The 25,377-nt window shown below is 35.9% G+C and overlaps 2 protein-coding genes, 3 non-coding genes and 1 pseudogene across 41 annotated transcripts; 4 read left to right on the top strand and 2 right to left on the bottom strand.

The window, feature by feature from the left end:
- Positions 1-641: 641 nt before the first annotated feature.
- LOC113739853 (uncharacterized) lies at positions 642-11,656 on the bottom strand. 36 transcript variants are annotated; one of them, XR_011813025.1, is made up of 12 exons: positions 11,164-11,652; positions 10,610-11,058; positions 9,822-10,007; positions 9,027-9,134; positions 7,841-8,044; positions 5,820-7,753; positions 4,487-5,088; positions 3,862-4,409; positions 3,039-3,153; positions 1,956-2,957; positions 1,534-1,645; positions 642-1,395 (listed from the first exon to the last, which is right to left on the bottom strand). XR_011813025.1 is itself a non-coding variant. In XM_072045974.1 (8 exons), exons 1-7 carry the CDS (start codon positions 11,237-11,239, stop codon positions 4,530-4,532), a joined length of 3,516 nt encoding a protein of 1,171 aa, XP_071902075.1. In that variant the 5' UTR covers positions 11,240-11,653; the 3' UTR covers positions 2,926-3,153; positions 4,487-4,529. The 36 variants fall into 36 exon arrangements, 3 of the variants coding, with proteins under 3 accessions (XP_071902075.1, XP_071902076.1, XP_027123036.1); XR_011813023.1 differs by having other exon boundaries at positions 642-1,462; positions 1,545-1,645; XR_011813022.1 differs by lacking the exon at positions 1,956-2,957 and having other exon boundaries at positions 1,545-1,642; positions 3,457-4,409.
- Positions 11,657-12,656: 1,000 nt separating this feature from the next.
- Positions 12,657-15,529, top strand: LOC113738921 (cytosolic sulfotransferase 5-like; annotated as a pseudogene).
- A 935-nt stretch (positions 15,530-16,464) lies between these two features.
- LOC113739405 (protein MHF2 homolog) lies at positions 16,465-18,423 on the bottom strand. 2 transcript variants are annotated; one of them, XM_027266614.2, is made up of 6 exons: positions 18,201-18,423; positions 17,996-18,044; positions 17,874-17,914; positions 17,517-17,556; positions 16,743-16,796; positions 16,465-16,661 (listed from the first exon to the last, which is right to left on the bottom strand). In XM_027266614.2, exons 1-6 carry the CDS (start codon positions 18,219-18,221, stop codon positions 16,627-16,629), a joined length of 240 nt encoding a protein of 79 aa, XP_027122415.1. In that variant the 5' UTR covers positions 18,222-18,423; the 3' UTR covers positions 16,465-16,626. The 2 variants fall into 2 exon arrangements, with proteins under 2 accessions (XP_027122415.1, XP_027122414.1); XM_027266613.2 differs by having other exon boundaries at positions 16,465-16,657; positions 18,201-18,311.
- Positions 18,330-18,401, top strand: TRNAT-UGU (transfer RNA threonine (anticodon UGU)). The gene has a single exon. It is a non-coding gene; the product is annotated as a tRNA-Thr (tRNA).
- A 244-nt stretch (positions 18,424-18,667) lies between the features above and the next one.
- TRNAT-UGU (transfer RNA threonine (anticodon UGU)) lies at positions 18,668-18,739 on the top strand. The gene has a single exon. It is a non-coding gene; the product is annotated as a tRNA-Thr (tRNA).
- Positions 18,740-19,337: 598 nt separating this feature from the next.
- Positions 19,338-19,409, top strand: TRNAT-UGU (transfer RNA threonine (anticodon UGU)). Its single transcript has one exon. It is a non-coding gene; the product is annotated as a tRNA-Thr (tRNA).
- Positions 19,410-25,377: the final 5,968 nt, after the last annotated feature.

Genomic DNA, 25,377 nt, shown 5'->3' with positions numbered 1-25,377 from the left:
AAGAGGATGGTACTTTTTGCTGAAATTTTTTAACTTGCTAATTTGGTTTAATAGTGGAATAAATTGTCTAAAATAAACTCTAGAGGGTAAATTGATAATAAGACTATAGTTTATGGGGATAAAGTGATAATAATTTTAAGATCTAAATATATCCTTTCATTTGAATTGACAAACTCCATTAAATTTTATCCTTAGTCTTAAGGATAAAGCGACTAAAAAATAATAGTAAGAGGAAAATTAATAGTCGCATCAAACGTTAACAGAATAAAGTGATAATAACTCGAACGAAAAATAGGTATATGCATTTTTGGGTTTGCAAAATTAGGGTTCAAGTAGCGAAGAACTAGGGGAAATGGTAGAATTAATGAGAAATTTTGAGTAAATATTAAGTAAATTGCGAAATTTACCCTTCAAATATTGATGCAGTGATATATCGATGCCTTATTTCGAGCAAAATTTGACTAAAAACGTAACCAATGATCAAAAGTGAGTGTGTTCTAATTGTCGTGAACTAAAATCATTCGTTTTAATTCTGTGGACTAAAATTTCATACCAATAATACGTGAAAGACTATTGGTGCATTTTTTTCCCCCATAATTCCCTTATGGTTGATATAATTCTCTTATGGTAAACGCAGCGTAGACCCAAGAACGTTGACTAGTAACTTCCACGAAGATACAATGTGGAATGCAGCTTTGGTCAGAAATTTCATACCAATGAAAGGTCAAAAACACATTTTTCGTCTTCTTAATTCCAACTGCTGCCCACCTAAATTTCCTCCAAGCAATAGAGTATGTGAAAGGGAAAGTCCACCAAAGACTGAAGAACAAATTTAAGAGACGAAGTCCACCGACGAGCGAGACATGTATCACTGTTTCTTAACTCGGGCATCTAGGCAGGAATCAAAAGAAACATTGAACTCTTTTTCTTGGAAAGGAGATAAGAAGGGCAAAGTTCTTCTGAAACATTCTCATAATCTGACCTCATGTTTCACGGCCGCACTTTGTGATAATGGAGAATATTGACAGAGGAAATTTCACCACTTTTTCCCAGTAAAAAATCTAAGCAAGGGAAGGAAAAAAAAAAGTCCTGAAACCTTCTTCTTTTCTCCCTTTTTCTTGGCACATTCAGCCATTACTGACCCCAGCTTTGTCCACAAGCCAGCCATAGTAGAATAAGGAAGAAAGACTACTGCAAAAAAATCTGATAAGCCAAGGTGTGCACGTATCCATCCGACTTTTACCAATAGACTAGCAAATCTAACAAGAATTGGTGTCCTTGAACTGAAAAAACATATGGCAACTCCAGCTTTTTCTGGTTTTGTGCGCACTTGCACAAATTTTGTCTGACGTCCTCAGAGGGAGCTCCACACTTGGCACACAAATTGGCCTCTCTCTGCACAAACACTTCAAACACTTGAGACAGTCTTGCCTTCTTATATCTCTAGCTATTATCAATTCATCTACAATATCAGCATTTCAAGCCTTATCTGGAGAACATTGCCTACTGTGATAACTGCAGTGAAAGCATTACCTAACTTCTACCTGTAACAATTAGCCTCCTTTGGGCTTTGTTTCCTGTAGGAGGCAGGAAAAGGCACACTGTACAGTTGTATGGCCAAGCTCCGGACCAACGAGCAAAACTGCTGGTAAGAAATTTTGAACACATAAATACACCTATAGCGGCCTATACATCATATTCTTTTCTTTTGCAATAATGTAAGCAATGAACGAGGTTGGCCATGTCAACTGTACTCGACAGCACATATCAAATGCAAGGAATCATATCAAAGAGAAGGAAAAGAACTCTATTACAACAAAGCACTCAATTCACTAGTAAAGAAATTAAAGTCTAGTTCATATTACTGCTAAAAGTTTCCAATACAGAAGCAAAACTAGTAATATCCTCTAAGCAAAAAAGAATACAGGAAGTGAAATTTCTTCTATTATACAAACCTGCAGTACCTCTTTCCAGACAAAGAGGAAAAAGAATAAATCACAAGCATAGGAGAAAGCACCATAGAACCTCAAGATGTTGAAATCCTAGTAGAAGCAGAAAATGGTCTGTTCATCATTTTACACTAGAAGTTTTCATCTTGATCAAAAAAAAAAATTCTCTCTGTTAAGTAAAAATGGACCGTCATGTCATTCGGTGCGCCACAGAGCTTGAAACATTAAAAATTCATTGAAAGTAGGACAAAAAAAGTAAAAACACAATGGCAATATCATCCAGATGAAGAAATGCAATTCATGTAGTATAACAGTAGCATAAGTTAAACATGTAAGCAAGCTCATAACAGTAGCTTGCTTGAGTTAGTTCCCCCTATTGGTTTGTCAAGTTGCACACTTCAATTGACACGATTCAAAGTGTTTTTGTCCAGGTGGAAAACCAAAAGTGGAAAAACGACCAGTGGTTTATGAGTTAGCTCACTAATAATCTATAACTTACCAAAGCAACCCAGTACTCTTGGTCAAATCCTTAGGTTCAACTTCGCATACATCTGGGGTGAATACATTGTAATGACAATATCTGAGAGAAGTTGATTTTAGCATACAACTTCACATTCTTTAGCTTTACTTCTCAATCCTATTTTGTATCAGTTGATGAATAATTTGTTAAACAACTGCATAAGTGTTTTAAATCTTCATCATCAAAGAAGTATTTCTTACAAGTCAAAATTCTATCAAAACTAAAAGCAGTCTATCGTCTTCCTCTTCTTCTGTTTCGAATAAAAATCCTCCTAAAATTTCTCAGCATCCTTAGAATCTATCTTTTAGCTTTAAACTTTCAGTGGAGGCAACAGCATAATGTTAATGACTCATTGAAACAAATTAATCTCTCAACGCAAAAAAAAGGCTTTGATTCTCCTAAACGTCCCTGGAGTTTAAAATTTCCAAGGGCAATATAAAGTTTGAAACATGGGAATTTGGCATTTTTCAACATGAACTCGTAGAAATCTGCAAGGAAAATAAATAAACCCTCAGAAGTTCCCTTAAAGAACAATACCTCAAGTCTACTAGTACTCATGATGCCCTCACCTCAGAATCAAGTTATCCTTCTGGTAGGAAGACCACTTCAAGTATCAGAAAAACCAAAGTCACAGCTCCAGATAATATAGATCTTCAGCAACATACCCACACTTCTATGTGCATTCTGTTGGAAATGTTGATTAAGTGCCAAAGTTAGAAAAGTGAGAGGTCAACCACTATAACTCAATCTCACAAAAATACAGGACTCATTAGGATAATAAGTATTTAACTGTCAAAAACCGAAGTCTACAGCAACACATGCAGAAAGAGACAGATTATGCATGTCAGATACACAAATCCAACCAAGAATCATGTGCAAACAGAGACGTGCAAAGGAGTAATAAACTTGCATTCATTCCCAAGATGCATAACTAAATAAGATAGAGATTATCAAGAAATTCCATAAAGATAAGTACTAAAATTTTACCCTTTCTGGAAGTTATAATTAATACCAATTCAACGTCCATTTAATACATTTCTCCCACAGGAACATTCCCAATTTCCTTGCTTGCTATTTATGTTGACTTCCTCACCATAAACCAGAACAAGATAACACGCCCATCAAACAGAGTGATATGCCCCCAGGTCTTACATCCATGAGCTACAAAAGTCAGATGGCAATTCAACTTCCACGAAATGCCCTAAAAAAGGAGGATCCTTCGCTAACTAACTAAACTAACCAGGTCTATGAACCTGCAAAGCAAATTGTGGTCTATTTTCTTGTTCCAGACTGAAGAACTAGTAGCACCTGGACTGGACATGGAAACCATTGATAGAAAAGATTCTCTTCAAGTGAACCAGCATATCCTCTAATAAAGCTTACAAGACTTGCCTGATAGGAAGAAGTTCAGCCACTCAGCTGACACAGAAACAATAGATTGGACAGGGTTCCCTGGAACTCGCCAATCATAGAAAAGAGTCTCTTAAAGTGCACCAGCGTATCCTCCGATAAAGCTTACAAGACTTTGGCTGATAGGGAGAAGTTCAGCAACTTAGCGAGTCTTGGACTCTTTAAGGATATCAGGTAGGGCTACAGGGCAGCAAGAGCAGAAGCCATAGGAACAATAAATTGTTTAAAATAGTCTTGGACCCAGGATGCATGTGAATTCCGTATCACCAGGTGTAGCAGCACAAGGTTTGAAGAAACAGAAAAAGGAGGTTTGTTGGAAGGTACATGATCCTTCAACTCTGGGTGCAGCCCAGACAGCTGCTGTCTACAGGGGATGGTCTGAGTTTTTTTTATGAACTTAACCACAAAATTGCAGCAAAATCCTAGTGGAACTGGTGGTTTCTGTGATGAGATTTCTCCCTCTATCATATATGCGTAAAATCCATCTATTGGAAGTTTGATGATCAAATTGACCTAAAATCCCCAGGCACCTATCACACAGGAACAATAAATGACTTACAAGAAATGAAGCAACAGGGAAGCAGAATATGTTTGAAATAAGACATACCAAAAGAACAGGAATCAATCATAGCTCCTCTTATATGAAATAGTCAAGAAACTTCTGTCTGCATTGTTCTGGAATTAGAAGGGTTCTCAATAGCGAAGTTGGGACCAGCATTCATGGGAAGGAGGCTCCCATAAGAACCTTCATCATCTATCCAACAACTATGCCATTTAATTTTATAGTTTCCCGGAGGAAAAGCAGACACATCAAGCAAGCAAGTCGAGAACCCTTGGCCTCTCTCATTAAGACGAAAACACACATAATCCTCTGTCCACCTGCTACCAGCATTAGTTCGATCCTGCATAGCATTAGGCGTAGAAGACCCAGTGGCATACCTCATGAGCTTATGATTCAAAGCTAGAATATCATCAGTGTCCCATTCTTCACTATTCAACCATGATTTCTCTATGTTCTTTCCATGTGGAGATGGAACAGTACAGCTAAGGATGCAATAAAGCTTAGAAAGCTGAAGGTGAAGGGACGGTGGCATGTTTTTCAATTTAAGGCACAAATTCAGAGATAGATGGCTGCCTAATGAGACAGACATCCCATCAAAATTTTCACCATTTTCATTCATGGAAAATAGCTCTGAAAAAACATTATCCCTGAAAATAATCCAGCTTCAAAGATCAGGTTACTGGAAAAAGTGGACAATGAAACAACACAGAGCAATAAGGACAACTGAAAAGGGACCAAAAATTTATATGAATTTCAGGATTTGCATCAGCAAAAGCCACAGAAGCAAAGAACTAGGCCCGGCAGTATCTGCTTCTGCTCAAGTGGATTATGGACATGCTCAATTTCCAGTCATTGCTAATAAATTTTTATTCTACACTAAAATCCTTTAATTTGTCTTGATGAAAATGTTTCATACCCAATAAACTACTTTTTCAACAATTTCTGGGAAAGGTCGTTTTTAGAAAAATCTAAGATGGCAAGTGGATCTATCAAAGTATGTGCAAACTTTTGACTACTAGTGATTGTTAATAATGGTCTCCTACCACGCATTAACAATAAAAGATTGAAAAAGAATTGGATTCTTCTTGTCTTAATCTTTTTTCTCATATCTTTATTTTCTTTGCTGGTTTGATTGGATGAAACCATAAACAATGGAGCTTTCCAAGCAACTAGATAAAGGAAAGTTTAGGCCCTCCTACTGCTTAGAGAAAATTATGTTTGCAAGAAATTATAATTGAAATCTCATCACTACATCCATATTGCGATAAAAATGCAGATTAAAAACTCCACAGTCTCTCTATTTGACAGCAGTTTTTATATCAAGAAGAAACACATAATGGATGATCTGATGATCCATTTAAATGCTTATAATGCATACCTTACTTGAAAAAAGTAATCCGGACACCTGAAGGGGATCTGCATCCACTTCCAAATGATGCTCAACAACAACTTTAGTCCATGACTAGAAATCTGAGATTTGGTTTCATCACTGCAAAATATGCGTGCCTCATTTTGGAGGCCAACAATCTCTGAAACAGCATATTTAAAAAGTTTAACAATGCTACTTGCCTCGTAATAAAGGCCTGCAGCTTGATTTCCGGACTTGGACAGAAAACAGCTCTCGGACTTTCCATAAACCTTTAATAGCATCCAAAGATGTTTGCTGGTTTCAGAGTCTACAAGTGATAGCCTCTCAAATAAATCTTGAATAAGCACACCACAATGATGCCCTTCTGAGCCATCTAGACATTTAGTCACGCTATTTTCTGAAACATGTAAGTATGGGATAGATAAGAACAACCCAGTACTGAAGGCCAACAGCGAACAACCTGCTGACAAGCATAAAAGTATCCCCATGCTTTTTCTGTCCATGCCAACAAAAGATGTTGCTAATAAATCAAATTCATCTGCCAACTTCTTGAGCTGGGAAGATACCGAGGCAAGAGAATCCACCAAGAATCTGTATCTTTCCAAAGGTATCATACTTGGAACCAAAACAGTCATCGTTTCTGGCCCACAGCTACTGCTATCTTCTAGAAATGAAACTGCACCTAAGAGCGTGCTTAAGTCCACCAGAATCTCCAAAAATTTTGCTCTAAGAGCCAAAAACCACCTTTGAAAAGTGAAGGAAAGCCCAGGAGCAGACATCTTCAGCGTTTTCTCTGCAAGGTGAACGCCATCATAAGCTCTGACAAGAATTTCAACATAGTTATACAAATTATTTTTCGGAGTAATTTCTTCTCCAGCTTCAGACAAACTATCTTTCACATTAATAATCCCAAAATACTCAATCTGACTTTCAGAATGTGAGAACAAATTCAAGGTTTTCAACCAGACATAGCTGGAATTAGAAACAGCCATTTTTGTCAGTCGCTCAAATATGAAAGCAGCATTTGACCATAGTCCCTGTAAAGCTGCACGCTTTCCAGCTTTGTAAGAAGACCAATTATCTCTTCCTCCAAACATTTTTTTTCCAAATTCAGCAATAAAAGTATTATCGTGAAGAAAAGAACCAGCATAAAATGGAGTATAATTGTCATCAAGGTATACCATGGGGTTAATCTGTCGCCAGATGCACTTACAGGCACTATGAAAGTGCAGCAAAAGCAGGTAAATGGTGTACGTAGATGAACCAATTGGGGTGGACTTGCACACATAATCTATCAAAAGCTTTAAGGAATTCAGGACTTTAGCTGTTTCTGCATGCTCTACTTCAGGGTTTTCCAGACAAGTAACTATTATTCTCGTTAGAGAAAACACAAGTTTTAGTATATTTGCTGTCTTGTATTCTTCACCACATTCTGACAGTTCATAGTTTAAAAAGTTGTCTTTCTCTATGCTTACATCCCTACAAAGCGTGCTCACTAGATGCTCCAAAAATATGCCAACTCTATCTAACACCAAACCACTGATGTCTAAATGGTTTTCAACCAGATAAAAGATAGATCTAAGCAAGCTTGTCACTTCTCGCTCCAACTCTTCATTGGCCTGATCTCCATCCAGGAGCCCTTTCTTAGTTGTTTTGAGACCATTCACCAGAAAAATATGTCTAGTCACGATTGAATTCACTAGCTCAGAAATGCGATCCATAATGAATGAAATTACTTGGTATGCCAGAGTGAAAGCTGTTTCATCATGTTCCAGTTTAGGTCTTCCCAGAAACTTGCACAAAATATTTACTAGAACACGTGCAGCTACAAGTCTCTCTGACATGATTGAAGATTGATTTACATTCTCAATAAACTTCAAGAACGTGGAGAACACCATAAACATCTCTGAGCTAGGTAAGGTTGGTAGGTAATATGAAAGCATCTGAAAAAGTTGTCAGGATGTAAGCAAACCATTACTGTACCTTTCCTGTCAACCCAATCACGAGAAGGGAAAGGGCAGAAGAATTACCTTATGCAAGACTTTCAGAACTTGACGCAGCACAGCTGGTGGAAATTTGGATTGATTCAGCATATCAAAGAAATTCTGAACCATATCTCTAGATGCAGGACAAGGACAAACTCCTCTTGCAAAAAGAAATTGAAGACATGTTAAAGTTGTAACTTCAATATGAGTTGCTCTGTACTTAGCCAGATAAGAGAAAAGCAGTTCTATCTGCAACACAAGAGCCAGAGATATTCATCACAACTATGAAGCCAGTGGAAGAGCAATAGTTGGCAAAAATCAACACACTAGAGGACCTATGATGTCCAATATAGTCATTCCCATTCAAATCAGTGTTTGGCAACAAATTTTTAACTTTTAATACTTATTCCCATACTCAGAAATTATCATCACTCCGGTCTTAAGCTATTCATATCATCAAAGAGATGAGATTTCTATCGTACAAGCAACTCATGTCCTATTTGCAAATTTTGTTCCATCTGCAATTTGTGTAACAAAATAGTACAGATAATACAGTCACCAAGATTTGCGCAAAATAGGTTCTACATGCCAAAAACCAAAACCTGTGCACTTATATGTAGTTTTGACATCTTCAATTTACGAAAATCTGGATAAGCATCATTCTCTTCAGCCTCTGGGTTATCAGCACCAGTCTACACACTTGATAGACTTGCCCCATTTTTATCATATAAATCTTGCTGTCATCTCTAACTATAAATTAACCCAAGCAACAGTTAGGAATTGTACAGTTATCTATTATAATTTTCACCAATTTACTGATGCGAAAGCATTTTACCCTGCTAGTCTACTACGTTTTGCATTGAACAGCATGCCATGCCCCTTGGATCACAAAAAAATGACCTTGATATATTTGACTAGTATGTTAAACTTAATGTGCACTTAATATCATCACCTTGGAGATAATAATTAACTTGAACAACAAAATCACAACCAGCAATCAAGTAACAATTATTTGCAGCTTTGTTCATATCACATCCATTAGCGTTCCTGGACAAAGCTACTATATACAACACTACCTCAAGAACTGACAATTATACGCCAATGTCTAACTTTTCTTCTTCTTTAACTATTATTTTAGCATAGACAGTGTTGTTTACTAAATTGCAACTTTTCAATACGAGTTACACTAGCACAAACAACTGTTCACATGAAAACAGAGCATAGTAGTGACCTGTTGAGGAATCAGTAGAGGCCAACAAGAAGCAAGTTTTGTAAGTGATACCAGCATAACTGCAGAGAAATTTTCTTCTGATGAGTCCAAGAGCAGCTTTAAACCTGTCTGCAATAACCATGTTACTGGTTGGAACAGTTCCATACATCTAAAAAGCATGACAAGGAAAAGACATATACATCTTAGCATTTATGCAACCCCACAATTACCAAAACAATTTCCTACTAAAAAAGCATTAGGTATCCTCATAAGTAACTAGCAATAGACGACCAGACCTCTCATGCACAAGAATATGAAAATCAAGTCGATAGCAATTCCCATCAGAACAGAATTTTCTTAGTGTTTCTGTTTGTCAAAGCATCTGAAACAAACAACAGAGGAAACTAGCCAACTCAGACTATAACTGATGGTCACTAGCTTCCAAATCTTTGACACACAAGTCATGTGTATGTAAGTTGAATACAGAATGATGCCGGGATGGATGCATTTCTTAGCTGACCACATTATGCCAACAATTTAATTCCTTGAAGTCATTGTAGATGGAAAGCAAAGTAAAAAAAATGTGCATTTGTCCACAAAGATATGAGATTTGGCCCTTCACTATTGTTGTAGTATATCAGACTTAATTCAAGCAACAAAAAGAGAATCAAATCATATCAGTATCAATGAAGGGACAAGAAAAGGAAGCAAACTAAAGATATTCCGCATAAATGCTGGCTGACAGACCAACAACTAAATAGGAAAGGCAGACTCATCTTTGGCACATGGTAAAATAAGGTAGTGAAAATAATTAACCTCATATGCTCTGTTAGCAAGTGATAATGAGCAGCACATGTTAGCCAATGCTCGCCCTCCTACTAACTTTAAGGCCATTGATGTTTCACATGATGTCAACCTATTAGTAAGCATCTCCATCAGGACACTAGCAAAGTCATTTGCCAATTCACAGAAACGTCCAGCAGCAAACAAAGCAGCCTTCACCTGTGTAGATTAGGGAGTAGGTAATCTCTTTCGAATTGCAAAATCAAAAACAGAAACTACAGCAAAGTCAAAGAACAACAGAACATAGCAGCTGATATTTGATTGAAAAACTTCTTGGAGACTTAGAAGGTGAGCAACAAAAACCACTCTAGCTAAATTCCAACTAAAAATAACAAAATAGTCACTTTTACCTAGATTATGTAAAACTTCAATTATTCATCCACGTATATTTCCAAGAAAGCATCTGAGAGCTTGAAAAATGCTTAAAATATCACACTTCAAACCCACTCAGGCAACCAAAATCACTACTTCCTATCAAACAAGTAGGGAAAATGGAGTCATTCAAACATAACCAAAAAACTCCCAAGAAAAAAAGCAATTTAAAACCACCAAAGGTGCAGATTACATCCTTCCAAACATAAAAATGGAGACATTGGAGTCATTCAAACACAATAACACAAGATAACAGCTAACCATTAAAACATCACATCATGCATAAACAAGACAAGGAAAAAAAAAACTACTACACAATGCAGCATTGTAGTAAACTAATCACATCAATAAACAACTATCAAAATCCAACAGAAGTTATCCGTCATTACCTCAAGAACATCATCAGAAACAACACTCGAAAGTATAACATATCGAACATCAGCACTATCTTTCGCGAAATCAGCCCAACAACCAAACAAATACAACGCTAAAGCTCTTTCTTCGACATCTCCCTCATCAAACACAACCTTAACTCTCCTTAAAATCTCCAAATAATTCTCCAGCTTCTTTTTCGACAAAATTCCATCTTCCACCTTTCTCCCACTCCTTCTCCTCCTACTTTTCAATTCCTCCCTAAATACCTTCACAATGCACGTTTTAATTCGTTTGTCTCCCACTCTAAACGCATCCGCCAGCCGAAGAAGGATAGCATTCGCGAAGAGCTTATCCTCACCGGGAATTAAATGGAAGATTTTGTACTCTGCAACTGAAATTCTTGATTCTCTATTCCACCACTCAAGCCTTGACCCAATTTCTAATATTGCTTCAATACATTTGCCTGAAATATGATAAGCAAATAATCTTGAAGAAAAATTTGAGAGCTTTGGATAATTAATTCTTAAGTAAAATTAAGATGAAGGAAGAGTTTGGAGTAGATGCTGACCAGGGCTTTTGGAACGGAGGCCTTTCTCAAGATCAATACTCCATTCCATTGCAGAAGCAGCTGGAATTTTCTCCATGTTTGTGTTTTTCTTCTTCTTCTGGGAAATAAAAAGACGGAGATTTTAGACTCGACAGTTGAAGAGGAAAGACCCCTCTAAAGGGAATCCATTTTCCACTGAGAATTCATCCAAATAAGAGGAGATGGTTGGGAAAAACCCGTCTAAACCCAGTGGGGGAACTGAAAGTTATTCTGCCTTTTGTGTTTTCTGATAATTTCAGAATCCTCCCTGAGGTTCTCAACAATTGTAGATGGTACCTTTAAAGCTTAAAAGATTACGCCTACCTCCCATGATTGCATAGAATCAATATCCTAGCAAACAAACTAAGATAACTACCAGCCTTCTTCATCTAAACAGCATATCCTGAAAACCCTTCCCTATAATCTTATCCGTAGAGTTCATGCCACTAGTCCTCTCCCCGAACTCTTTTACACCCAATAAATAGTCAATCAATTCTCATCCTGTCTTTACTCTTAAACATTCATCCAAAAAATTGTTAAGTATATTTAGATAGATAGAGGATTATTTGGAGAAATTTTTTACAATAACAGTGTAGTAATTTTTATGCATAGAGTTCATGCCATTAGTCCTCTCCCCTAACTTTTTCACACCCAATAAATATTCAATCAACTCTCATTCTGTCTTTACTCTTGAGCATTCATCCAAAAAAGTATTGAGTATATTTAGATAGATAGAGGATTACTTGGAGAAACTTTTTACAATAACATTGTAATAATTTTTATGATATAATGTACGTGACATGAAAAGATGGTTGAAAGATTAGAACAAGTGTTTGGAAAATACTTTCATGATGTAATCAAATAATTTTTTAAAATAATATGGTATCCAAACACTCCCATTGTATCTCCTTGACCAATCTTTATGGATCACCTTCACCTAATTACTTCACCTTCTTTCTTAATTCCCTTCTCTTTCATCCCCAATATGGATTACATGTTAGTAGATCAATTACCCAACAAAGTCAATTAAGAATATGGTTCAAAAGGGTGTTTTGTTTTCAAATTTGCTTAATGCTAGGGATGAAAGACATGGGAGAGGAAGAGAAGAAAAAGAGAGTTCTATAAAAAGAAGAATAGAATAAGTGAAGAAAAAAAGAGCTAATTATTTTGTTATCATTGATAGAAATGATTGGAATTACATATTTTGCAAATTAAAAGTTGTTATTGGACTATAACGGACAACTACTGAGATAATGACGAGAAAGTGTGCACTTTGAGAGATTAGCTAAATTTGGTGAAAAAAGATGCTTAATGGAGGCATGGTGGCAAATTACAAAATAGTGATAGTAGTGATAGACTTGGTTATATAAAAAAAATTATCATTTTGAGAAGTTCATGAGAGTAATTCTAGGCATTCATAAGAAATTTTGGCTAAAGTTAGTCATTTCTTGAGGTTTTGCTATTCAACGGTAAAAATGGTGGAGGTAGGTGTAATATTTCAAACCTCGAATGCACTATCTATAAGTATGAGCAACTTCAAGGGAGGTTTCTACAATTATCATTCTTTACTCTTTTTTTTTTTTTTAACTGATTTGGCATTGGTTCTTTGTGTTTCAATTTTAACACATTTGGCCCCTAATCTTTTTTATATGTTCCGATTTAGTCCATCAACCTTGATAAATTCGATCCCTCATCTTTGAACAACTAAGTAATAGTTTAGCATCACTTAACACATGAGTGATAGTAAAATCCCTCGTTTAGCTCATACCTCACACAAAACCATATTAATTTTGATTTATAAGCTACAAACACTTGACAAACTTGTTTTGCTATAATAAGAGAAAAGAAAAGAAGGCTACAATTGTGGAAAAAAGAAGTTCAAATGTATGGAAGAGTTTTGTAGGATTTTAAGGCAAATCCACTAGTATAGTTGTTCTATGAAATTATGACTTTGTTAAGTAGTTTTTTTTTTCTCACGGGACGGCAAGAACTCACGCACACAGTTAGATTAACACTCAGGGAGTCATCAAAGAATGGCCCAAAGAACAATCTAAGGAGGACCCACAAAACAACCCGATTCAGCCAATTGGTGACAGAACGGGTCACCTGTTAAGTAGTTTCTCTAAAGCATTTAGACGCCTTCCATTGGTTTATACAATCTGAGTATATATACCATATACACCAATATGAATTTTGTCTCTTCATTTATAATGTCTATATAATGTCTCTATGTAACTATAATTAGGGGTGACCATCAAACTCAAAGTCACTCATTCAGTTGATTGAATTTGGTAATTTCAATAAATTTCTCTTTTGAAAATCTGACCTAATTCAATTTCATGATTTTATGATTTACTTTTGGCCTTTTCCAATGTGTGAATATTTTTACCTATAAAGTACACTAATTATGCTAAAATTGTAAAAATTATGATGATAACTACGTATGAAGTGTGAATTGATTCTACCAAATTCTATTAGAGTAAATACGTTTTACCTATGCATATTCAAGGGAAGGTTGCATGAAAGTTTCCTCGGCTTAGAGAGGTCTCATAAATTGCTTCTGTAAGAAATTATGAAAGCAATTATAAACACTAGTGACTTTTTTTTTTTAGCCTTAAACAATCGTAAAACTTGTCTGCTTGCTTTAATCAAAATTAACCACTAAATAATTTCAAAGTAGTCTATGTGAAATGCACCAATATTGACGTCCTCCTAATAACTTGGAATCTATTTTCTGTTTGATTAAAAGGCTGTGCTAATGGGTGGCAAGTGGTGCTCAAGGCTTCCCTGTTGCACATTTTCTTTTTTAATGCTCCGTCAGAAACCCTGCAAGTCTTGGTTGATTCAGAACATTGATATTTCTTGTTCAACCTTCCCAACCCCAACCACCATTAATCCTTGGCTTTGGTGTATTCAGGATGACACTAGTTTATTGTTATGATCAACTCTCCAACATTCAGTTTCTTGCTCAACCCCACCTCCCCCTTCCCCCCGAATCTTTGGTTCCATTAATTCCAAACCATATCGTATCAGTTTGATGATGTGAATGATGTGGATATAGACGTGAGAGGTAGATATAAGTTTTATTTTTCCAAGAGGAAAAAAGTAAAAGAATTTCTAAATCATCAGTCTGGTGATCTTCTCATTTGTAAGGATTCAGGGGTTTCTGGCTCCTGGATGATAGGCATGTTGGAGGGGCTCATTGCATTATAGAGGCAGTTTCAGTCTCAAAGTAGTGATGTCCTGCTAATCTCAATTCCCAAATCAGGCACTACTTGGCTCAAGGCTCTCATGTTCGCCTTAATCAACCGAAAAAATTATCCTATCAACCAAAGCCATCCTTTACTCACTTCAAATCCTCATCATGGTTCAAAGTCGTGGTCGCGGTTGCGGTCGCGGCCCGGATCGTTCCACATCGGTTTCGGCATATCGGTCGTAGTTTCGGCAAAACGCAAATTTTTTGAAATATTTAATATTCTAATATGATAAAAAAATAATTAAAAATTAATAAAAATTTGAGTTGACTCAGGATGACTCGTGGCGACTCGGCCGTTTCTATCCTTCTCAGAAACATCTCGGCCGAATTCTCGGCGATTCAATATATTGGAGTCATCTCGTCCCGGTATCGGATTGAGAAGCCCCGTTCCAGTAACGACTCGGCCGAGACCGAGACTCGCGGTCTCGGCCGAGTCTTCGAACCATATTCCTCATACGCGGGTACCCTTCATTGAATATTCAACACATGCTGCTGATGATCAGCTGATTGCAGATCAACATTATACACCTTCCTCAAATAGGCTGCTTTCGACACATTCCCCGCTCGTGTTACTACCCAAGTCAGTGCTGAAATCAGGGTGCAAGATTGTTTATTTGTGCAGAAGCATCAAGGACATGTTTGCTTCGTATTGGAAGTTCACCAGCAAGAGGCGAGGAGCTGAAGATTCACTTGAGGAGGATACGTTCGACAAATTCTGTAGGGGAGTGAGCATCTGTGGACCAGTTTGGGATCATATTTTGGATTACTGGAAAGAAAGCCCACAAGGTAGTATTTGTCAAATATGAAGACGTGAAAGAAGAACCAGCTCTTTATCTGAAGCGCATAGCTGAGTTCATTGGGTGTCCTATCTCTCCCGAGGAAGAGGCATGTGGATTGATTGATGAGATTTTGAGGCTTTGTAGCTTTGATAGTTTGCGCAACAAGACTGGAAAATGGATGATGATTGAAAACCAACACTTTTTCCGGAAAGCTGAGGTTGGAGACTGGAAAAATCATCTCACAAATGAAATGGCACTACAGCTTGATCAGATCACTTCAACCAAGTTTGAAGGATCTGGATTAATTCTTTAGATTAATTTGTTGCCTAATTAATTAATAATGAGTGCACAACAAATCCAACATTTATAAATAAGTAAATATAAGGCAGGACAAAACCAAAACAAACACCTGATTTCTTTTGTGGGTCTCCATGTATCTGGATTAATTGTAGCCCCTTGCTCGATTGTAGAATATTCAAATTTTCTCAAACAATAGATTTAAATGTGTTTGTTTCATTGGAGATGCAGAATTGTGCTTTCAACAATAGTAGGTACTCAAAATGCTTCTTGATATTTCTTTTCCTCAAATGCTTCTTGTAAAAAAATAAAAAAAAAGTCTTGATTGAACTTGGGCAGCTAGAGCATTGTACTTTAATGGTAATCAACCTCCCAAGTGACCAGATGAAGAAAATATCATTACTCCAGACTCCCAGCTCTCAAACTTCCGTTCCTACACATGACACATCACCATTTAAGGGGGGAAAACCTGCTAAGTAGGGGAAACCAAGGGGTGAACCCAAGCTCTAACCGGGAGAGAGCCAAAATGACACTGTAAAAAATGCCCCATAGCCTGTCATTTGGGAATTTATCACCATCATGTCCTGCATGATCTAGCTGCCCAACCAAGCTCATCACTTTGCACTAAAAGGGACATGTCTCATCAACTAGCCAGCGGGAGTACAAGCAAATACTACAGCAGAGAGCAATAGCAAACTTTCACAAGACAGAAAATGGTTAGGACAAAGTCCCTGTATATCTAAAACCAAACTTATACATTAGCACTTCTCATGATATACACGTAGCAAAGAACATCTCTTCCTTTAAAACACCCCCCCCCCCCACCCTCCCAAAAAAAATAGATTTCTTCCTTAATCTGCAGTGTCAAATAACTCACGGGACTGCCAAATGCACCCAATCAGTTCTAAGATTACCAATACCCAATAGAAGACCTAGCAATTGCAAGACCACTAACAAAAGAAAATGTGCAACTTCTTTTAGATGATTTAAACAAATGCTTACTTCCATAACGATTACAAATCCCTAGACCATAAAATCTGCTAAAAGTCCAGCAACAACTGTGGAAGTATCCTCTCCAAATGAGTTGCTTCTATTGTACTCGCACCCTCTGCATCAGCAATCATAGCAGCTCGTTGAACAGCCTCTACCTCAGATGGAAAAAAGGGTTATCAAGACAATGCAACATCTCGTAGAACACTTTTTGCATCAAATAGACTACAAGACCATACCTGTGACAAAGAGTCTGAGGAGCTCAGAGCTAAGCTTCAGGGCCTTTGCATTAGCTGCAAACATGAGCATATAGGAGAAAATCATCATCACTCGTTATAATTAACCAGAATGTAACTCATTAGCTCATCCAAAAAGCTTTCAAATAACAAGGAACCTTAATCATCCAGTTTTATATTAGCATTCTTTAAACCACTTCTACAAATTAAATCCTCCATGTTGTAAATAGAATGTATGCCTTTGCAGAAGATCCAACCCTGATTTTTGTCATAGTGCCTAAATTTCCAGAACCTTATAATTATTTCACTTTGTTTAACATGTATTTTTGCACAGAAACATAACACAAAGGTAAAAGCACACTCCAACAGCTTTTGTTCCTTTAATTTCAACTAAAACTTCATTATTTCATACCTCTCCCTATTCTTTCTATCCCCTCGCATCCACCATATCCAAATCTACACAGGCATCCAAAATTGGCTTAGCAGGCCAAAAATTCCCAAATTGCTCCTGTTACATTTCTGCATTGCTTCACATGTGATCCTTCTATCATCCTAGTCCATGTAAACGCCACAATGGACTCGATAAGTGAAGGCATCCTAAACTCCTACATCAAACTTCAAGAATCTAGTTCACTCAAAAGGTTCTTTCAGATATCCAACAATATGCAGTATAAACACTAGATTATCTGCGCAATTTGCACATAAAACTCATACATTTAAGCAAAAAAGTCCAGCAATAGAAGAACTTCAACTTCAGAGATCATACAGAGAATTTACCCAAAGTAGGCCGACTTTTCTTAGGTGTGCCAACTCCAACCTGCAATTATATCACAGTTCCAACAATAGAAATTATAGACTAACTCAAATTCACGAAAATTCTAGAATTTAATCCCAAATGAAGCAAAAATTTTAAAAATAAAAATAAACAACGTTGTAACTAACTCGAATTCGAGAAAATTCCAAAATTTAATCACAATTGAAGCGAAATTTTGACAAACATTAAAAAAAAAAAAAAAAAACTGGTAAATAGGTTGGATGCGTAGTATGACCAAATTGGCACTAAAAACACTAAACAAAAAAGGTGAAAATTGAAAATTTTAATGTAAAAAAGAAAAAAGTACGAATTCGGAAAACCTCGGTATCCGGAGCTTCAGTAACTTCATTTCTCTCGCGCTCTGCATGAATGGGAACAAATAAATAAGCAAATAAAGTTGTTAACCACACAACCAAACAACAAAAAAAGAAAAGAAAAGAACCTGCGGCTCTTCTCCTCCAAATGCGCTTGAATATTTCACCGATTAAATCCTAAATTTCGTTGACACTTATCAATTCAATTGTTCATACACATAGATATATGGACATTGTTCCCCAAAAAAAAAAAGAGCATGGAATTTAGGGAAAGCAAAACAAAAGAAAAAACAGGTACAAAAAATGGAGGGAAACTGGGAAAGGGATTCTTACGCTATCAAAAGAGGTCTCCATCGATTGATTCAGGTCTCGTCAATAAAAAAAGAGGGGTTAATGAGAGAAAAAAAGCTAATTTATTGTATTTTTGTGATTTAAGAATGAGCGAATCTCAGAAGCCAGGAGACCCCTATAGCTCAGTGGTAGAGCGTCAGTCTTGTAAACTGAAGGTCTGTAGTTCGATCCTGCATGGGGGCAACTCTGTTACAAGCAAAGCGTGTATGAGAATTTCTTTTGTTAATATGAATGGAAGAATTATGTTTTTCTTTCTCTCTTTTTTTTGGATGGAAAATTGTTGGCAGTTATTATCTTATTAGAGGTTTTATTAGTCTAGAAATAAGGATGTTGTGTATATTTGTGTGTGTTTATTTTAGGGGGATGATGATACCATTTTTGTGTGTGTTTAATTTGTGTGTATTTGTATTTTTGTGATTTAAGAACGAGTGAATCTCAGAAGCCAGGAGGCCCCTATAGCTCAGTGGTAGAACGTCAGTCTTGTAAACTGAAGGTCTGTAGTTTGATCCTGCATGGGAGCAATTCTGTCACTAGCAAAGCATTTAGGAGAATTTTTTGTTTTTAATATGAATGGAAGAATTATGTTTTTCTTTCTCTCTTTTTTTTGGATGGAAAATTGTTGGCAGTTATTATCTTATTAGAGGTTTTATTAGTCTAGAAACGAGGATGTTGTGTGTATTTTTGTGTGTTTAATTTAATGGGATGATGATACCATTTTTGTGTGTGTTTTATTTGTTTGTATTTGTATTTTTGTGATTTAAGAACAAGCGAATCTCAAAAGCCAGGAGGCCCTATAGCTTAGTGGTAGAACGTCAATCTTGTAAACTGAAGGTCTATAGTTTGATCTTGCATGGGGGCAGCTCTGTCACTACCAAAACATCTAGGAGAATTTTTTTTTTTAATGGAAGAATTATGTTTTTCTTTCTCTCTTTTTTTTGGATGGAAAATTGTTGGCAGTTATTATCTTATTAGAGGTTTTATTAGTCTAGAAATGAGGATGTTGTGTGTATTTGTGTGTGTTTATTTTAAGGGGATGATGATACCATTTTTGTGTGTGTTTTATTTGTGTGTATTTGTATTTTTGTGATTTAAGAACGAGCGAATCTCAGAAGCCAGGAGGCCCCTATAGCTCAGTGGTAGAGCGTCAGTCTTGTAAATTGAAGGTCTGTAGTTCGATCCTGCATGGGGGCAGCTCTGTCACTAGCAAAGCGTGTATGAGAATTTCTTTTTTTAATATGAATGGAAGAATTATGTTTTTCTTTCTCTCTTTTTTTTGGATGGAAAATTGTTGGCAGTTATTATCTTATTAGAGGTTTTATTAGTCTAGAAATAAGGATGTTGTGTATATTTGTGTGTGTTTAATTTAGGGGGATGATGATACCATTTGGTCTTGTACTTAGAGGGTAAAATAGAAATTATAAAAGTGACACAAACAGATTACACTAATACCTTCTCTCTCCCTTTATCTATAGCATAGATTTTAGCAATTATGAATGGAAGAGCGTCAGGAGGCCTCTATAGCTCAATGGTAGAGTATTAGTCTTGTAAACTGAAAGTCTGTAGTTTGATCCAGCATGGGGGCAGCTCTGTCATTAGCAAAACATCTAGGAGAATTTTTTTTTTAAATATTAATGGAAGAATTATGTTTTTCTTTCTCTCTCTTTTTTGGATGGAAAATTGGTGGCAGTTATTATCTTATTAGAGGTTTTATTAGTCTAGAAATGAGGATGCTGTGTGTATTTGCGTGTGTTTAATTTAGGGGGATGATGATACTATTTGGTCTTGTACTTAGAGGGTAAAATAGAAATTATAAAAGTGACACAAACAGATTACATTAATACCTTCTCTCTCCCTTTATCTATAGTATAGATTTTAGCAATTATCTTCAAATAAAATACTATGGGAGATTATTTATTGACTATGTTTGTGGGCAGTGTGTATGATTTTGTCCTTTAATAGAGTTGGAGTATTGATATTTGAAAAAGGACAACATTCGCTAAGTGAGAGTTAAGGTCGTCTTGAACCCAAAACCTCTGACTTATAATCCTCCCACATTTCCACTCAACCTAACCCTTTCCCTAAACAATTTTCTTTCTTTTTTCTTGTTTTAGTAACAATAGTTGATCTAACTTTATAAACAATTAGATTTTAGAAAAATGTTTATTTTAATTTAAGATAGTCCTTTTAAAAGTATGTTTTTCTCACTTTTCCCGTTGGATGTTGATTTGGTTTAATTTGTCCCTTGCGACTACAATCAGCATAATAGGCCTAATTTCTCATTAACTTGCTCATACGAGATGCATACAATATCATATTCGACTGTTTACAGGACTGGATGAGAGAAGCTTCTACATCAGCATCTTACCTATGGAAGAGCCTACTAAGTGCAAGATTCCTATTGATAAATGGAATAAGGAAGCAAGTTGGGGATGGGAGTACTATCAAGGTGTGGCAAGATAGATGGGTACCAGACTCAAGAGATAGCAGAGTGGAACCAGATAGAGCAGCACATGGGGATGTACAATATGTCAAAGAGCTGATTAAACAAGGACAATGGGACAGGGAGCTACTGAATAGAATCTTTAGTAGAGAGATGGCCCAAAAGATTGCAAAAATACCACTCAGCATATACCAAAGAAGGGACAGACTAATCTGGTACCATTCAAAGACTGGAGAGTACACAGTGAGAGCAGGTTATGCACTAGCAAAGGAGATGGAAGCACAGGCAACAAAAACAGTGCAGATCAAGGAACAGACAAGCAGCCATAACAGAAAGGAAAGTTTGTGGAAAAAGGTGTGGGGAACAAATATTAAACACAAATTGTAACATTTTATTTGGGAATGTCTGCAAAACTGTATTCCAGTCAATGACTTGGTACACAGAAGAACATGGAAGGGGAACAACATATGCACAAGCTGTGGGGATGGAATTGAAACTCTAAAGCATCTTTTTTTTTCGAATATGACTATGCAAAGAAGATTTGGAAACTAAAGTTCAATCAGCTGGGATGGGTTAATAGACCTTACAAGCTAGTTTCTGGAGATGGTGGGAAGGACTCTTAGAAGCAACTCAAAGAGTTAATGGTCAGGAGCACATAGAACTAACAATCAATATCCTCTGGCAAATCTGGAAAGCAAGGAATAAGATCAATTTCAACAATGCAAAAATGGAGGAAATCACAGTTGTAAGAAAAGCTCAGCAAGAATGGATGGAATCCAAGGAAGCTGTGGAACTAGAAAGCAGAACTGGCATTGCTGAAACAACCCCCATTCAACATGGTAGAAGCTGGAAGCCTCCAATAGAAGGTGTACAAGATAAACACAGACGTTGCAATCTTAGCACAAATGATCAGAACTGGTAAAGGAATTGTTGCTAGGAACTGGAAAGGAGAGAGTCTGAAAGCTTGGGCCATAACGGAGGAAAAGATAGGTGAACCAGGGCTAGATGAGGTTGTGGCAATCAGAACTGCTATGCAATTAGGAAAAGAAGCGGGCTGGAGGAAGATTGAAATAAATCGGACTGCAAAAGTATGATAGACTGCATCCTAACAGTCTCATGCAACAACTGCAGCTATGCTGTGATATTGGAGGATATACAAAAGCTGAGGGAGTTTTTTGATCAATGCAATTTCTCCTTTATATGTAGGGAAGGAAATGGAGTGTGTCATAGGCTAGCAAAATTTGCTTTGAAGCTAGTCAATGATGTATATTGGAAAACAAAATTCCCAGGCTGGATAAAAGAGCTAGCACGAAAGGATTGTGAGGGCAGCTTGCCCCTTTTGTAAAGCATACTTGTATTATCAAGTTTAAATCAATACAAATGTTATCGTTTTGACAAAAAAAAGACCTTTAATAGAATAAAAAAGAAGAAAAGTAAGCCAAAAAAAAAAAAATAGAAGACTAAATATAAACCAAATTCGAACTACGAGTTTCATTCTTTCAAACAATTATATATACTAAAGATTCTGCCTACAAGTGGGAGAGATAAGAGGACCATTGCGTATATACTAAAGATTCTGCCACTTGTGATCTATGTACTCGATTGGAAACAATCGAATATCACATAGGGGTCATTGATCTAATTCAACATTGAAGGGAGCAAAGTGAGGTAATTTTGGAGAGGGAATTCTAGACAAAAGGGGAATAAAAACAAATGTGTCTGGCTAGGATATTATTTGACATATTACCGTAACACTTTTTTAGTGTGATATATGTAAAATAATGTGTTTGTAATGCAATCAAATAAATTTTTGCTAATAATAAGCTACCCGAACATACTTTTATGATTGATTGAGTCATATGTTAAAAAACTCTACAACTAACAAAATGAAAAATATGGCACTCCTATTATAATATTCATAAATCGTGTATTTTTTTTCAAAGAAAAAAAAAAAGAGTTGGCATTTGACTAATACTTAATCATATCGGACGGTCTCATGGAACACAATTTGTATCATCGCATATGATAAGAGAAGCTGTTGATTATGTTCACATTTTTTGGCTAACTCTTTCTTAATGAAATGAGCATGACTTCAAAATCGACTTGATTTGCTAACTTTATTAAGTTTAAAAGTCAAGAAATGAGATAGGTTTTGACAAAGTTTCTCCTTCCTCTTAAATCAAAATAAGAAAAAGAAATGGTGAAAAGCCCTAGCGAAGAACAAATTAATTGCGGGAATAAATGATAACAATTCTCATTACATACACAAGAAGGATCACGTGATTGCTTTGAAGTTCTCAAAATTGAATATTTATCATCAATCATCGACTTATTGTAATTTTGCATCGTTTATCTTCTATATAGGTGTGCTTGATTGGATCTACACACATTAAAATTAATTAATTATTGTAATTTATTCTTTCACTGATGTTTAAACCAAAAAACAATCAACACTTGATGCTGCCTGCACAGCTAGACTTAAAATAATACTGATCTTATTCAACAGTCACGTATTCTATTCTAAGCATAAACATCCGTTAATTGTAGATTTCAGAATTGTTTCCTGTAATTAACGTTTAATTACCACTACTTCATGGTTAAATATAATGATCAGAACTCGAAATCCATTAATCTCAAAACTGGTAATAGGGTAATGTGAAATAATTAAAGAGAAACGAGTATCAAATAATAAGTTAGCAAGTTTAACAGGTTTTAAGTGGATTAGGGAATGCAAATGAGATGTCCCGAATTCAAGACCTCCCACTTAGGTGTGTTTGATAAAATTGAAATTTGAAATTTGAATATATTAAGTTATTAAATTATTAAGTACTAAATCTAATATATTTGAATATATATATCATATTAAGTAATAAATAAATAATTTATCACTTATTTTTGGAAGCAAATTTTGCTTAAAAAAATTTAATGCCACTTAAGTAATTCAAATGTTGAATTTTTGGTTATCAAATGCATCCGAACATGTTATTAATAAGTTTTTGACACCAAAAAAATGCTAATATGCTGCCACGAACAATTAAGATTCCAACCATTCAGCCTAACTCCCAAACCCTTCTTCTCAACTGAAAAAAATAAAAAATTAATAACCTAATCCTAATTCACAATTCCAACCCCAGTAAAATAATTAGTGGCACGCCATTTCCATATCTGTCACATCTCAACTACTCTGATCCTCAACGATAAACCAAGGCATAAGGACTTCTTGGCGAAGGAAATTTCAGAGCAGGAATGTTTAGAGATCATTAATTATTCAGGTTTTCAAAATATAATAGTAGTAAATTATGAATGAAAAGATTTTAGTACCCATAAAAGTATAAGATTGTTTTAGTAGAGGGATTCAAATTTGTATGACTAAAACTTTTTTAATTCAAAAATTGCAAGACAAGTTCATCGGCTTTTAGAAAAATGCCTTGGTCTACTGATTAAAATTGTTATCCTAAAAATTAAAGGTTTTAAATTCAAATCCCCCTTCCCCATCCCTGCCTAGCAATATGCAACCAATTTATACCATAAGGTACTAATGAGCTAAAATTGACCCTATACTTTAATATATTACGTTTTGTCAAACTATCTACACGTTTGTGAAGTCAAGGTTAAGAAGTCCATTTTTACCGGCCAATTAGAAGACAAAATCATGAATCTATATAATTCATCGTGGGCACTAATTCTGGTGATTTTCTAAAGGTTTACGAGGATAAATATATTTAAACAGTGTATTAACTCCTGCAAGTACTAGCAAGTACATAGACGAATCGCACTCTCAAACTACGTAAGCACTTGCGTAAAGGTGGTTGTAGAATTATGGAAAGAATTATAAACATTAATTACACCTTTTTTGCCTTAAACATTGGTTAAACCTTGCTGCTTACTTTAATTAAAATAAGCTCTCAATAATTTTAAAGTAATCCATGTGAAATGCCCCTATGACTTGCTCCTACTAACTTGGAATCTAATTTCTGTTTGATTGAAAAGCTGTGTGCCTGTGTGGATGGGTGGCAAGCCTTCTTTTGGCACATTAGTATTTTTTTTTATGCTCCGTGGGAAATCTTGAGAGTGTATATATAATTAATCTTTTATACATTGACAGTATATACATGATCACCATTGGATTGGATGCACGACAACTCATCTGTATTTAAATTTAAAATCTAAATTTTGCTCTTGTGTCATATTCTAATCGCAATTATGTATACACTGTCAATATATATATATATATATATATATATATATATATATATATATATAATTTATCTTTCCATTTCTCTCTATATCCTTCCTACATTCAACTGTTAGGAACAGAATTCAAACTCTGAACCTAGCAACGAGGAGGACTCAAAAAAATATATCTTCTGCAAAACCAAATGTTAAACTTGTTTGGATTACGGCTTCCTTTATTGTCGGCTTAAAGTATCACACAAGCGTGTTTAAATGCGTATCATATGCATGGAAGGATCATTTGATAGCACAAAAAATCTATTCGAATCTGTATTAGTATTAGTTTAATTTTTCCAAGTGTACGCAGAGAGACATGTTTTCCCCACTGGTTTGGACCGTCTGCAGGTTATCATAGTTTTGGTTGAGTTTTTCAAATTGGCGTCAAACCTCTCAAAAGTGCATTCCAACATTGTCCTGTGAATGATTGACAAGGTAATGGTATGAACCCAAAGGCTGGGATGGCCCTTTTCTGATAGCATTTGGTTA

The sequence above is a fragment of the Coffea arabica genome, chromosome 4c (genome assembly GCF_036785885.1).
Source record: "Coffea arabica cultivar ET-39 chromosome 4c, Coffea Arabica ET-39 HiFi, whole genome shotgun sequence".
NCBI classification, from domain to species: domain Eukaryota; kingdom Viridiplantae; phylum Streptophyta; class Magnoliopsida; order Gentianales; family Rubiaceae; genus Coffea; species Coffea arabica.
The sequence above is the reverse complement of the archived record's forward strand: the minus strand, read 5'-3'. Positions and strand labels throughout refer to the sequence as shown.